At 39.2% G+C, this 16,591-nt stretch overlaps 1 protein-coding gene across 1 annotated transcript; it reads left to right on the forward strand.

The window, feature by feature from the left end:
• The first annotated feature begins 8,321 nt into the window (after positions 1-8,321).
• On the forward strand, positions 8,322-14,824 carry LOC311300352 (ribonuclease inhibitor-like). The gene is made up of 5 exons (XM_084424607.1): positions 8,322-8,449; positions 11,645-11,787; positions 12,253-12,426; positions 12,756-12,926; positions 14,254-14,824. The coding sequence occupies exons 2-5, from the start codon at positions 11,687-11,689 to the stop codon at positions 14,318-14,320; spliced, it is 513 nt and encodes a 170-aa protein (XP_084280733.1). The 5' UTR covers positions 8,322-8,449; positions 11,645-11,686; the 3' UTR covers positions 14,321-14,824.
• The last annotated feature ends 1,767 nt before the right edge of the window (positions 14,825-16,591 follow it).

Consider the following 16,591-nt stretch of genomic DNA (forward strand, 5'->3'; position numbering starts at 1 on the left):
CTGACCAAAGCATAATCTTAGAAGCAAAAAAATTATGAATTACCAAATGGATAGATGCATAAATAAATGAATCAATATATGAAATGCATGACAACAATCTGTTCCATTGCATATACTAGTAACTCAAAACAATAAAGAAAACATTTTGTATTGTGGATGTGGACATTTTTCCTGTTTGCAAACAAATAAAACTCATGAATAGAAGAAAATAAATGCTGACGTATACACACACACACACACACAATTATCTTAAATCTGTAGCTTACTTCAGACCAAGAATGTACTGTAGCCCAGATAGGCAAGGCTTATGGAGACTGTGCTTAATGAACATTGTAATAAATGTTCTTTAGAATTACTGGTGCTTGTGGAGAGGGTAGTGCTTAAAGTGTTTTGAACTGGGACCAGTGCAGTGCTCTAAAACAGTGGGAGTGTGTATGTAAATGACAGTGACACTGCTTTAAGAAATGCAGACACAGTGGAATGGGGAATATTTTATACTGCAACAATAATCTCTCGCATTACAATAAACAGTTCAATGCAATGCAATGCACCTTAACCCTCTGGTGCTCTTCGTGTTTTACATTTATGACTTTTATAAATGTAAAACACACGAAGAGCAGTGTACAGAGAGGTGTAAAGCTTCATTGGAATGGTACAAAACTTGGTAACTTTTATGGCATTTGGAATGTGAACACACAAAAAAATTGAGGGTATGATTCGAGCAGGCTAAGTGGTTGTAAAAAAATAGTCACACTTGTGCTCTTCGGTCAAAAATGACCGACCATAGGAAATTAATGGGAAATCGACAAAAACACGTATGAATCCCCCAACCTCTCTTCGGCTTCAGTTTCTTCACTGACTGTGGGATTTCAGCTTTCAGGGTTTGTTGGTGTTTAGCAGAATCTGTTCTTCTCTCTCGCTTTACAATATTTCATGTTCCACTGGCAGCCGCACAAACCCTGAAGCATCACAGATCCACCGCCATGTTTAACAGTCAGCAAGATGATCTTTTCTTCACACTTCTCCCTTTTCCTCCTGTGACGACCCCTGCTGTCGATTCTGTGAATTGCGGTTGGCACCTGAGCCCATTAATCACCTAGATTACCAGTCTACTACCCAAAATAATATGGACCCCCTCAACTGGCAAAGCTGGTCATACTCCCACTACAACCTCACCTTGAATCAAATCGGACTGAAGCCTTACCTTATGAAGAGGCACAGACAGAGTATTCAGTCCTATTCCACGAATTAAAACATTCTCACCAGTATGAGACTGCAAAGAAAAAGGCAAAACTGATTCCAAAATAAATGAATCCATTGCGCCAGTATCCCGCAAGATTTTAACGGGGATTTCCTCTTTCTCTCCAACCAGAGATACACGCCCTTCTGTAATAAAAGGTGAGTAAGAAGAGAAATCAACATCAAGTTTTTGACTTTCAACGATTTCACTCCCTGCCAACAGGACTGGTGCTGCAAGAGCAGAAGGCTTAGCTTGTGAACTTTGTGCATTACTTCTGGATTTATTTTTAAGGACCGGACAATCTACTTTCCAATGTCCTTTCTCATGACAGTAATTGCAAATCTTGCTTGGATCAAATTTTCCTGTGAAAACACGATTATACATAGACGGAGACTTTACATACTGAACATCACGGGCATGCCAATCAACAAAAGTGGTTTTGTGCGTCAGTACAAAATCATCGGCCAACATAGCCGCTTCCTCTGGTGTTTTAACATTATGCTCACTGATAAACATAGCAATACGGCTCGGAACTGAATTTTTAAATTGTTCCAACACCATCAAATGAACTAACTCCTCCAATGTTTTAATGTCTAATGCCTTACACCAATGATTAAAGTGTTTTCTCAGATCACGCACAAATTCTAAGTTTGTTTGCCACTCGTCTTTTTTCTGTAATCGAAAGTGCTGTCTGTATGCTTCGGGTACACATTCATATGCCTTTAAAATGAGAGATTTAACTGTACCATAATCTTTACAATCATCAACGAACAACGAAGTGAACGCTACTTGTGCTTTCCCAGTTAACACACACTGCAGCAGTGCAACATGATTCTCATCTGACCAGTTCCTCAATTCTGCCATGCGTTCAAATAGAGTAAAGAAGGTATCAGGATCTTCCTCATTGAATTTGGGAACAAGTTTTAGATTAGAAGTGATTGAAAAAGACATACTCTGCTCCTGACCAGAACTAGAAAGCTTACCTTCTTTCATCAGGTTGAGCTTGAGAAATTCCAAATCCAATTTTGCCTTGTAAGGGGGTACAGTTTTCAGACCCAGGACCAGATATGATGAAAGAAGACAAGGAGTCGTGAAGTTCAATTAATTAAGTCAAAATTTACTGAAGAATAGTTTGCAGTTAAATTGGTAGAGCCAGCGTCAAAGTCTCACGAGGAGATCGCAAGCTAACTCTCCCTTACACAGAAATCATACACCAATTATACCATTTCCAAGGACATACATTCCATAAACATTCACTCCTGATTGGCCAAGGGAACATTAAGTCTAAACAAGTAATCGACAACAGATAGATAGGTAGGCATATCGTCGTTAATCAGGACCGTTGTCGCCCGACTCCAAGATGTACGTTCGAAGTGACCTCTTCGGGTCTCAGAATGTTGTCTCCAAATCCGTAAATCGCACATCACAGGGTTCAGACCCTGTAAAGAATGTCAGACGCACACACACAACACTAACTAACAAAAGACTGTGGTCATTATCTAAAAAGCAGCACACCATAACAGAATGATAACACGTTTCACTCCTTAGGGAAAAAGGAACGACAGTGATCCTCTTACTCCCTAGAGAAAAGCACATGATGAAATGTGCTTAACGAACATCAGGTTATACTACGTATACATTGACCTTTAACGTATGCAGGCCGACTAAGAAAGTTGGGCACGCAACATCTGGTTGCAGAGTCCTTTAAATCACTATATAAATCCCAAGAGAGCTGTCCTCAGAAATCCCCCTGTCTGTGAACACAACCCAAGGGCACACTTTGGAATGCACATACAAGAGGATGGTTAAACACTCACAAAGATTATATGAATACATGGATATACTTGATTATTGAACTTTTAATAAGAATAAAGTAATCATTCAAAAGGATATAAATGTTTTATACTGAAGAGACAAAGGATTCTGACCCTGACCCTTCACCCTTTTCTAATTCCACTTTACCCTCTTCAGAACGCAGTTTTAACCTCTCGTGATCCATCTGTAAAAGTAGCAGCTCTTTTTGTTGTTCAAAAGACAAATTACTTTTTAATTCAGACGCAACTGGTACATATTCCTTCATCTCAGTGTCTAATAAACCTTTTTCGGTTAACTCAATTTTCAAAGCTATTTTAACATTTTCTTTGAGCCTTTTATCTTTAATCACAATTTCATAACGTTCAGCAATACTTAATAATTGCTCTTTAGTACACCTGTCCAAAAATTCATGCGACGGTGAACTAACAAACTCATCAATATCAGCCATGCTAAAAATCACCAGAATACTTAGTACAGTGCAATCAAATAACGAGAGTTTTCCCTCTACCTACTTTTCCAATACCTCTACCTAACTCAACCCTAGTCTTCATGCGATTACCGGTGGGGGGTATTTATGCACTGTAGCCCGCTGGGTGAAAAACGCAACTGGTCAAACCAGCGACGCCTTCAACACCACAGATGTGCTCCCGAGATAATTACTTCTACCCACTTTCACCGCAACACTACAGAAAAATAACAAATCCGACACGTCTCAAAAGAAACATGCCGCTATACCTATCAGAGAAAACTCACGTTCAAAAAAACAATATTGCACATGTACTTACCAACTGGCGATTTCACACGACGAACTAATTGACTTCGGTACAAACAAATTTTCGCATGTCCAAAAATAATTTAATAAATCAATTATCAAACTATACAAAAACAAAACTTTAGCGCGATCAAATAACCTAAACGGACGAGCCCCCAATTTTGTTACGACCCTTGGCTCAAGGGAAGCAACAAAAACAAGGGACACACGAAAACCAAATTATAAGCTCAAAGAAATGTTTATTTAATTACAAAATAAGACAACACTAAATAATAAGATGAAAATCAATTAAAGAAAATAACACTTCTGTATTCGTCAGCAAGGTCAGTGTGTAAAGCAAGGTGCAGGTTTGAAATGTAATCCAGTGTTGAAGTAAAAATGTGATTGCAAATGAAAATAAAGAGGGTAACAAAATACAACACAACCAAAGAGTCCAAAACCAAAGACTGAATCTGTCCGGTCAATTGGTGATCTCTTAAACAGCATCCAAGGCACGAACACAGGTGTTTCCAGTAGACTGGTAATCTAGGTGATTAATGGGCTCAGGTGCCAACCGCAATTCACAGAATCGACAGCAGGGGTCGTCACACACGTAATGTGAGTTTGGTGGGTGAGGAAGAGGAGACCATTTTGCCCGATGATTGTGTTTTCCGGGGTCGTTTGAATAATTCTGAGTCATTGCACAACTTAGAGTTTACTCTCCGTCACTTATCTCCTGTAAGATGTCAGGAGTTATGTGATTTATTACGCAGTTTTCCTGAATTATTCGGTGATGCACCATCACGTACTAATTGGGTTGAACACGATATCGATGTGGGGAACGGTCAAGTGCGTCCGATACAGGCTAAAGTGCAGGCTGTTCAGAACTTTCCTTCACCAACAACAAAGAAAGAGCTTATGAGGTTTTTAGGGCTGGTCGGATACTATCGGTCTTTTTGTCGAAATTTCTCTACTGTGGTGGCACCGCTTACAGACTTGTTAAAGGGAAAGACAAAGTTTATCTGGTCTAACACTTGTGAATTGGCTTTTGAGAATGTGAAATCTTTGCTGTGTTCAGCGCCCGTGCTTATGGCTCCGTGCTTTGATAAACCTTTTACGTTGCACGTCGATGCCAGTAATGTGGGAGCTGGAGCTGTTCTGCAGCAGTCTGCTGTAGGCGGAGTATACCATCCAGTCAGTTTCTTTTCGCGAAAGTTTAACACATACCAATGTAATTATTCTGTTGTTGAGAAGGAAGCATTAGCCCTAATTTGGGCATTGCAGCATTTTGCGGTTTACCTCAGCTCGAGTGCACCTATTGTGATCTACACGGATCATAATCCATTAACTTTTTTGAATTCTTTGCAGTGTCCGAATCAGAGGTTGGTTCGGTGGTCCTTGTTCCTGCAATCCTTCTGTCTAGATATTCGACATATTCGAGGATCGGAAAATGTGGTAGCTGATGCGCTGTCACGTGCCCCAGATGCAGTTTAATCTACTGGATTTGATGTGTTATTCCTTTTTGGTGTCTTTGGGAGCTGTCTGTGGTTCTGAATTTGAGTGTACTGAGTGACTGAATTTTGTTTTGTTACAGGGATCTTTGTGGGAGTCCCTGTTTTATGGGGAGGGGTGTGACGACCCCTGCTGTCGATTCTGTGAATTGCGGTTGGCACCTGAGCCCATTAATCACCTAGATTACCAGTCTACTGGAAACACCTGTGTTCGTGCCTTGGATGCTGTTTAAGAGATCACCAATTGACCGGACAGATTCAGTCTTTGGTTTTGGACTCTTTGGTTGTGTTGTATTTTGTTACCCTCTTTATTTTCATTTGCAATCACATTTTTACTTCAACACTGGATTACATTTCAAACCTGCACCTTGCTTTACACACTGACCTTGCTGACGAATACAGAAGTGTTATTTTCTTTAATTGATTTTCATCTTATTATTTAGTGTTGTCTTATTTTGTAATTAAATAAACATTTCTTTGAGCTTATAATTTGGTTTTCGTGTGTCCCTTGTTTTTGTTGCTTCCCTTGAGCCAAGGGTCGTAACACTCCACACACACCTTTGGAGATTGTAGCCAACAAGTTGAGTTGTAACTTCATCAGACCACAGTACTTCATCCCAAAAGGGCTCTGTCTTATGGAAGTGTTTTTGCAGACCTCAGACATTGGGTTTAGTGATGAGATCACAGGTCAGGTTTCTTTCTGATGACACTTACATGCAGATGATGTGTGTGTGATCAATACCGGTGCAGCTCGACTCGTGTGCCAGTTCAATCTTCTGCAGATCCTTAGCAGTGATTTGGGCCTTTAGTTTTGTGATCCTGACCAGTTTACAAGCAGTTCTAGTGGAAAATGTTCTTGGTCTTCCAGATCTTCTCCTCCATTCCTTCAGTTTCTTAATGATGTTTAAGAGGAATTTGCTACCAGGAACATAGATGGGGTTTGTGTGTTCGTGTTATTATAGCAATGTGCTCTTAATGTACTGAGAGCAAATAAATAGATTAGATTTTTCTCAACTGATCTGCATTATTAAATACAGGACCAAATAAATGTGAAAAATATGATTATTCAAAATTTTCAGTTGGATTTCACTGTCCTATATGCTCATAGTTTGTTTGTTGATTTCCTCATGTGTTTCTCCAAACCCAGACTCCATTATAACGGTAAGAACAAGCGTCACTATCACACACTGACCGCAGGACTCTCTCTCTTTCTGTCCAGTTCATCATTGGCCTGTTCCTGCAATCTTGAGCTCTCAAACAGAGTTGAAGCTGCTGAAAAATATCTGAGTGAAACATAATATTTCTTTAATGCTGGACTGGCTGTCAGCTCCAGTGTTTCTGTCTGTGTATTTTAATGCTGATGTGTTTTGTTGTAGAACAGCGCCACCATGTGCCATCAGCTGACTACTGCGGCTCTGAGCTTCTCTGATGCTGATAGTGATGTTGGGATGTTTTCTCTTTCTGTAGATGATGTTTTGTCCCGGGGCTCGATATGCCTGGATGACATGGTTCAGGGGGACACTATCGCTCGACTGCACTGTCTCTATGTCGTGTTCAGAACACCTCACAGTTTCACATGAGAAAAGAGCAGATATTACACACTTTACACACATATTCTCATTATTTACAATCCCATGTGATAAATATTAGATATGTTAATCAACTCTTTTCCTGAGCTAGCATGAAAACTATATCCAGCGATTAAAAAAGACTTCTACACAAATGTGTGTATTATTCATCTGCAGATCTTTCCAGTAAAGAAGAGCAGAAAAGGGCTCCGCTAATATTTTCTCCAGGATCTGAGCAGCTTTGACACTAGATGATGAATCCATCACCATCTGAGACCGATATGGAGCTAAAACCTGCTGTGCCAAATCTAAATGAAAGCATGTGTGTATTTTGCACAGTTCTGATCTCAGACCTGAAGGCTGTTTAACAGTAATCTAGTGCCATCTTTACCCATGAAGCTCTTTAGAGATCAGATGCTGGACTACAGTATTACTGCTTCATGTCCACAAACACACTGGATTCATCTTCAGAACCACAAGATGGAAAATACTTACATTTATTTATACATTATACGTTTTACTCTTAAAGTACATCTAACATGCAAAAAATTTTTTATTAAATGTAAAAAAGTTAATTGTGTAAAAATTAGAAGTATTAATTAAAAGTTCATAAGGACTGATCCCTCATATCACCATCTTTATCTGCCGTTAAATCACTACAGTTAGAACTACAGTAAGAACGAAAATAGCAACTCAATTTGCTGACATTAAACAATGTCTTGTATTTTGTAATTTAAATGTTATTATTAATAACATTTAAGTTTTGAATTGGTATGAGCAGATCTTATTCGTTCATTAATTAAAATACATTATCTTAAACTCATTATGCCTTCATCACTCTAATATTCATCAATCTCCATTTGGTCCATTTAGGTTTGTCCAGTCTTTTCCAATTTTTTTAACCATAATGGGAAGAAGAAGAAAAAAGAATGATTGTATTTTAAATGTCAGGTTGAATAAGAATAAGAAGAACTGTACACAGAAAATGCTGCACACAAAATAAAACATTGCTTGCCGAGTTTTTGTTTGACATTTTGTGCTTAAAAATGCACAAGTTTAGATGTAAACATGTCGATTTTACAAGTTTTCTCAGGCCGAATTATAAATAATATTTCTCCTGCACTTTGGAATGAAAACTAGAGTCATGTCTGTGAATCATACAGAGAGGAGATACAAGAGCTGATTTTAAGACAGATATTGCAGAGCTTATGCTTTTAGATTCGAACAGCCACAATTTCATGAATATGAACTGTGTATGAAAAGAATAATATTAGCAAGTTTTTACATTGTCAGAACTGGAGCACTACTAGCCTTTCTCAACTGAACTGTGTATCATGATATGAGCTCGAGCAGATCTGGCAACCATGAGTTACTAGCAGAATGAAAGTGATACTAGATTTCCCAACTTCCACATTCTTATCAACTCCATTTTACTCTCAGAATTAAGATTCTTTGAATCAGTAAAATAGATTATCAAAGTGTCTAGTGATGTTTACAGACGCTTATGCAGAGATTTTAGAATCTGTGTCTATAACCTTTGATTCTGATCAAGGAGAGTCTTCAGGTGAGACGCATAAAGCCTTACATTACCTTAAGTTACCATGAAATACTTACATAGTAACATAGTTAAAGTTCTTAATGTAATATGAAGTTCTTGGTCTTATTATTCAAATACTAATCATCTTTGTTGGACATGTGATTTAATTATAATTGTCTGTGCAAATTAATGTCCAGTGTAAAGAGTTCTGTGACAACCTGCCTCAATATCAGAATAACATCAGATGTGGAGGGCTTTCTAGAAATAGCAAACATGGACATCAATTTACATTGTTTGAATTTTTCTGTTAATGATTAATGATTTTAAACTGTTTAATTGAACATTTAAAGAAAATGTAAAAAAAAAAAAAAAGGAAACATTTTACTTTAAAGTAAATAAGAAACAAATAATGCATGCTATAGCCACTTTAACAATTTGTATTTTATAAGAGCATTTACTGCAGTATTTGTGGGTCCAGTAGAAGAACATTGTCCAGTCCTGTTTCAACCCTCTCCGTCTGCTCAGCCATAATATTTCTATTGCTTATAGACATAAAATGATGCTAAAATGTGAACATGAGTGGGGAAAGTGACCCGCAAATATCGCAAACAATCGTTGAGAAAAGCAGCAAGAAATTCTGTCATTTTGGGCCTCAATAATCAGAAAAACGTCCTGAATACAATTTTTTGTGTGTGTGTGATACATCAAATTAAACTAGGGAACCTGCAAGTTTTGTCATTTTAACATCCATTTACATAATCCCAAATCAACTTATAAACCAGAAGTATAATGATCTTTGTGTTTTTTAAACTCAATGTTTTTTAAAACTCAATTTGTTTTCTTTTTGTTTTTTAAATTATTTTATTGTCCTGTAAATTCTTCATATTTTTACCACCAGGTTGTGAGTTTTATTCTAACACACCAGATGTAATATTTTACTGTATAAATGAACTGGGTGAGGATTCTCTGATGCAGGAGATCGTCTCGGTTACGTATGTAACCCTCGTTCCCTGAAGGAGGGAACGGAGACGTAGTCGACGTGTCGACTGAGTGGGCTCACGCTAGGGAGCCTGTCATCTTCGAGTATTGTAAAAACGAACCAATGGACATTGGCGTGCGTGAATTGCCCCGCCCCGCAGCGCGGGTATAAATACGGAAGTGGGCACGCACCAGTTGTTTTTCGCTGAGGAGCCGAGCGGAACCCGGTCAGCGTTGGTACAGCAATAGTGGCTGGGGGACTACAAGGATCCCAATCAGTCAACACGTCGACTACATCGAACGTGCCTGACTGAAAGGGAACGTCTTGGTTACGTATGTAACCCTCGTTCCCTGAAGAAATATGACAGGGCTTAGGCCAGGAAAGTCACTGCTGTTCCACAGGACCACTGGGAAAGCATACCTTTCGTTGGAAGGTCTACGCTGCGGAAGCCACATCCTGCCCGAAGGAGGTAACATGTGGAGAACACATATGGATTGAGCGAACTTAGCTGGCAGTAAAATATATGGCATGTCACTGAGGTGGCTCCAGCCAATAACAGGGGGGAGACGCAACCGGTCAGTGACGGCAGAGCAGGCTCTGCCCAGGGAAGACACGGGCTCGTCGCAGGGAGTCAATCCGTGGAAGGATACACATATGGGATCACAACATATGGACCCTACCTTACACAAGTTACACAAGCATACAAGTGATAGGTATAGTATCGGACACATCACCACATCCAACACCGACAGGGTGAGGCGGAACTCAACAGGGTTCGGAAGAGGGAACTCAACTGGAGCAAGAGGCGCACTTATCCAGTCCATAGGAGGGTAATGGCGCAGCAAGCCGACACTACAAACCGGGCTAAGGTGAAGCTGGCTTTGTGAGAAGGGAGCCCATGGAAGCAACCGGCTCGACACATAGGCTAATTTCTTAGCGAATGTGCTGGTGTCGCCCAGTCCCCAACTCCTAATCTGTCAGCGAGTCACTCATGTCAACACCCAGGAAGGAGCTACACTCTCTTTATGGAGGAGCTCACTACCCAGGTGGGCACGGTGCACCTTGTAATTTCACCAAGATGTTGGCCACACTAATTTATGTTAGTAGGCCAACCTCCGCATGGAAACCGCTCCGCATGGTCCCAAAAAGGTATAGAGGGGGCGCAAGGAAGATTTCATCTCCTTGCACTGTCAGGAACCCGATGATCAAGTCGTACTTCCTATATCTCAACTGCATCCTGATGTGCTTTAAGGGCAACATCATTTTGAGGGTGGAGTGGAGCAGCCACACTCCGACCCATTTTCTGCAGGAAGGAAGCACAGAAGTGATCGAACACTCTCAGGGGTCCCTCCATTGAGAAGAACACCAACAACAAACAGGTTCTACTACAGATCGAAAGCAAGCCTCATTCTTTTTAGAGGGAGCTCTCGCAGAAGTAATGGCCTATGGCCACCAAAGCGCTTTACATATAGCCTCACATTCACCCATTCACTCACTCATTCATACACCGACGGCGGTGTCAGCCATGCAACACGCCATCCAGCTCGTCGGGAGCAGCTGGGGTTAGGTGTCTTGCTCATGGACTCACCGCTGTCACGTGCTGTAACTGGGAAAGACTTCCTGAAGAAGCACCGACACACTCGTTTGTTGGAATACAACACACTCTTCAGAGACATCGACATGAAGACCGATCGGCTCCGAAGCGAAAGACAACTGGTGCATGCATCCACTTCCATATTTATACCCGCGCTGCGGGGCGGGCGTGTGATGCGATTCACGCACGCCAATGTCCATTGGCTCGTTTTATGATGTTTTATTAACAAGGTTCGGGAGGAGCACGTTCAGATAATTAACACAGGTGGAGAGCACTCAGCAATCAATGGTAAGAGGTGTATATATATACTCAGCAGTCTCACCTCATTTCATTGACAGTTTTTGCAGCATCCCTCCACCACCCCTTCTCCACACTTCTAGTCCTAAACACTTACATACGGGGGGAGTACTCTGGGTTCGGGCCGAACTCCGAGCTCGGAGCCCTCCCTCCGGACAGCACGCCAAATACGCATTAAACTTTACCCCTTCAAATTATATGTAAGTGTGAACTCGTGAATTCAATACTCGAAGATGACAGGCTCCCTAGTGTGATCCCAATCAGTCGACACGTCGACTACGTCAAACATGCCCGACAGAAAGGGAACCAAGATTATCTGACATCTGGAAAAACCAAACTCTCCTCTTCACAGCGGTCAGCTCTGGTTTATGTGTTGCTGACACCAGAGCAGAAGATGGATGTTTTTGAGCTAAAACAGTTTATTGGAGCACAGAATACAGCAGATGAAGTTCTTCAGAAGCTGCTACCTGTGGTTAAAGAATCCAGATCAGTTCAGTAAGTCACAGACAACAATCATTACACTGATAAAAGATGATCACATGAATGAGTTTAGCATGTGCTTTTGTACCTAAGCAATACTGTAAAATGAGAAATGTATATATAACATATAATTTATATCAGTGTTTCCTGAACTGTGGTAAGATTTCATAAAAGTCTCAACGTTGTCTGTTTTTCTTCTGTGGTGAATAATGAATGATATACAAAAATAATATATACAAAAATGTTTACAATTAAGTAAAGGATGTTTAATCTTCATTAGATTCTTTCAAAAGCTTCTGAGGCAATTTTACTTTTGATAGTTTTTGATAGTTATAAATATGATTGGATGATGTGAAGTGGTGACAACTGCTTTCATAAACAAATCTGTTGAGGAGAAAAGAAATGAGAAATTCATAATCATTTCATTTATATCAGTGTATCGTGAACTGAGAGACTGAAGAGTGTCATTGTTCTCTACAGGTTGAGGGATTGTGGTGTTACAGATGAAGGTTGTGCTGCTCTGACTTCAGCTCTGAGATCAAACCCCTCACACCTGAGAGAACTGGACCTGTCATGTAATAAAGTAGGAGATTTTGGAGTTAAGCAGGTCTCTGATCTACTGAAGGATCCTCTCTGTAAACTGGAGAAACTGTGGTAATATTTTATAAAAGTCTCAATGTTGTCCGTTTTTCTCCTGTGGTGAATAATGAATGATATACAAGAATAATATATACAAAAAAAGTTTACAATCAAGTAACTGAAAATGATGTTTAATCTTTATAAGATTATTTCTAAATTTTCTGAGGCAACTTTACTTTTGATAGTTTTTGATAGTTATAAACATGATTGGATGATGTGAAAAGGTGACAACTGCTATTTGTCATATACTAATCTGTTGAGGCGAAAGTAAATTCATACATATCAAATCATTTATATCAGTGTTCCTGAACTGAGAGACTGAAGAGTGTCATTGTTCTCTACAGGTTGAGTAATTGTGGTGTTACAGATGAAGGTTGTGCTGCTCTGACTTCAGCTCTGAGATCAAACCCCTCACACCTGAGAGAACTGCATCTGACTGAAAATAAAATAGACTCAGGAGTGAAACTGCTGCAAACCCTACTCCACTCTCCACATTATAAACTGAAGACACTTGAGTAAGTGGTGATTATTAAAACTGTTCATATTTTAATTGCAAGTTAATTTTGTTTCTTCTTACTTTATTTCCCTTGTGATAGTGAATTGCACACTATAAGCATGTTTAATAAGTGTTTGATTCGTTATTTTTTATAATAGTTTATGGTAACAATTAAGTATCTTCAAGTTTCTTTTTATTTCAAAACAATTCAATATTTTGCTTTTATCATTGTCTTTATATCCCAAAATGATGTATTTTGACAATGTTAATTGCAGTAGAAGACAAAGCTAAACAAAGTACATTTACTTGAGTACTGTACTGAAGTACACTTTTTGAGTATCTGTACTTTACTTGAGTATTATTTTCTCTGGAAACTTTTTACTTTAACTTCACTACATCTGAAAGACAAATATTGTACTTTTTACTCCACTACATTTCTGTCAAGCTCCTCGAGTAGAAAGTAGTAATGTCAGTCAAGGAATGATTTTGGTTGCATTTTGGTTGGAAATGAAAGTCAGGTTGACATTAGAACACGACTGATGTTGGTTTCTGACGTCAATACGATTTTCATTTTCAACCACAATACAGCGTCTGTCCAACGCTGGAGATTAACGTCAATCTGGACGTTGGATTCTGACATCAACCTGATTTTCATTTTCAACGTTGGGTTTGATCTTCTAAATGTGAATTTTGTCATTGTTTTGTCACTAGCTTATAGATAACAGTAAAGGCTAACATATTCATACTAAAAGCCAAAAAAATTTTTTAAATTGGGCACTATTTGAGGGAACAGCCATTTGGGTGTCCGAAACCATTGTGGACGTTATTGAGTGCACTTATTCAATCTCACATTCAATCCCACTACTGGAACTGTGTTCTAGAAATACATTTGATATTCATATGAGGGTAAGGCAGGCATAGATTCAGAGGCATAAGGTACTGTAAGTATTACACACAACAATGCAACAATAATAAAACAATGCATTGACATTTACTTTTGATACTTAAGTACTTTTATAAACGAGTACTTCTGTACTTTTACTTAAGTAAAACTCAGTCTTTACAACTTTTACTTGTAACGGAGTAATATTTGACCAGTAGTATCTGTACTTTCACTCAAGTAAGGAAGTTGTGTATTTTGTCCACCTCTGGTCAAGGGTCATAATTCATGGTGACTTAGAAGCAAAATCAAAATCAGAATTTTTTAAAAACAGCTTTAACAATCATGTATCACAGTGTTATATTATAATCTCTCACTTAATCATCTAAGTAGTTTATTTTAGTTTTTCTAAAGTGGATAATGCAAAAATGTTGCACACATTTGACTGTCTGTGTTTTACTTACAGGTTTGAGATGTTAGTCAGGGCTTCTCTGATTCATAAACTGTTCATTCGTTGGCCAGAGGAGAACTGAGGGACTGAGTCTGGTTTCTGCCAAGGTTTTCTTCTCCATCCTGTCACTGATGGAGTTTGAGTTCCTGCCACTGGCTTTCTTAGTTGGAGACACTTAATATTCAACAATATTATTGATCTGCCTGCTTTGACACCATTTTATGAGAACTGAACTGATCTGGACGATGACATCACTGTTTTCTCCAGAGCGGCTGCATAAAAATTACAACAGAAATGAATCAACACTGAACTTACTTAAGCTGGACTCTATTTTCTTCTAGATCGGCTGTACAGCCGAAACAAACTTTGTTTTTCTCAGCTTTTCTCTAAAAATGTTACTGTTTTTATTAAACTTAACCACATTCAAGTGTTGATAAAAGAAAGAAAAGCATGAATCTAGAATAAAACACAGAGGGTTTAAGGCAGAGGGTCTGTTCTTTCTTTTGATATATTTTATATTCAGATATTCAAACAATAAAATATTCTGGGGGCCATGAAAGTTTTGTGAAAATGATCAAAAACACTGGCAGGGAAATAGTTAATCTTTCAGTTGTGACGTTCAACTGATTAAAATAAAATCTGCTGAAGTTTCAGTGTGTGTATGAAGGAACAGCTGTGTGTGTAAGAACATGTCAGTGTCTGTAATTCAGCTTCCTTCAGTTTGAAATTCAAATTATAATTCTGCATATAATAATTCCAGTCAGATGGTAAATGGTAAATGGTAAATGGTAAAACATCCCAGATCATTCCTTTCAGTTGTTAAATCTGTTTTGAGAAGAATGACTGATCAGACCAGAAACTGTGCCAACTGATCTGAGAACAGATTTCAGATTCTTTAACTTTTGAATATGTTTTAAGTATAGATATTTTATACTTTTGGTATTTATAGAAGGGTATACTATGTTGTGATTGATTGTGTATTTTAAAGCACTTTGGTTCAAATCCTGTTGTTTTTAAAAGTGCTCTATAAATAATAGAGTTGAGATCTCTTCTGAAAGTCTAGATCACTTTTCAATCTTTCAGATCCACAGAGCCCCAAAATATGATCTTCCTCCTGTAGTAACTATATATTTTCAAGTATAAAGACCAAATGAATGTGAAAAATTTCTATTATAAATATGTTAGGGGTGTAACAATTTATCAACTACATCGATGTATCGATTTATATTCCTATGATCCAACTACATCGATCGGTGCTCGGCAAGTTGGCCTTCCAGGCGAAATATATCGATCTAACATCGTTTTAAAAGGTAATAAATCGATTGTATCGATACTAGGAAATAGCGCATTGGATTTAAGCACGTCAGACTTTATATGGATGTTTTTTCTTAGCACTTTTAATGATAAAGGCGTTAAACGTTACTCGATTCAGTCTGCCTATTTGTGACGTCATCGCCGCGCGCCCTTTTACAGTCTATGCACGCGCCAGCAACAGCGCAAAGGCAACAAAACATAACATGGCGGATGGCAGAGGAGAAGCCGACGAGCGAGAAATTATCAAGCCACCATTGCGGTCAAATGTGTGGAAACACTTTGGCTTTTGCAAAGACGGAGATTTTCTAAATAAGTCGCTCGCTGTTTGTAGGATATGTAAAGGTCAAGTAAAGTACAACGGCAACACGATAAATCTCTCCAACCACCTACTAAGGCGCCATGGGATTTCACACAACACCGACCGCCCAGGCACCTCTTGCAGTGTTCCCGCTGCAGCAGCAGCAGCACAAGGTAAAGTCAACTCTGCAGAAGCCTCAGGCGTCGCTTTCTCAAGCTGAACGAGTAGCGATAACGACGGATAGCTGGACGTCATGCTCAAATCAAGGGTATGTGACAATTACCTCTCATCACATTGATCCGGAGTGGAAAATGAAGACCTTTGTTCTGCAAACCAGAGTTTTAAATGAAGCCCATACTGGTAAAAATATTGGCGTGTTACTGCGTGAAGCCTGCATGGAGTGGAAAATCTCCGACAAGAATCCTGCCATCGTCACAGATAACGCCAGGAACATGATTGTGGCTGGTGCAGAAGCCCAGTTCAGTCCACACATTACCTGCTTCGCACATACACTCAACCTTGCCTCGCAAAAGGGTTTGGGGGTGGACTGTGCTTCCAGGTTGTTGGGGAAAGTGCGAAAAATTGTTGGATATTTTCACCGCAGCTCAATTGCATCTCACGCCCTACAGGAAAAACAAACTCTGATGGATTTAACAAAACATAAACTGATCCAAGACAATCACCAGATGGAACAGTTCATTCAAAATGCTTGAACGGTTTTCAGAACAACAACCAGCTATA

Source organism: Rutilus rutilus (genome assembly GCF_951802725.1).
Source record: "Rutilus rutilus genome assembly, chromosome: 11".
Taxonomy (NCBI): Eukaryota; Metazoa; Chordata; class Actinopteri; order Cypriniformes; family Leuciscidae; genus Rutilus; species Rutilus rutilus.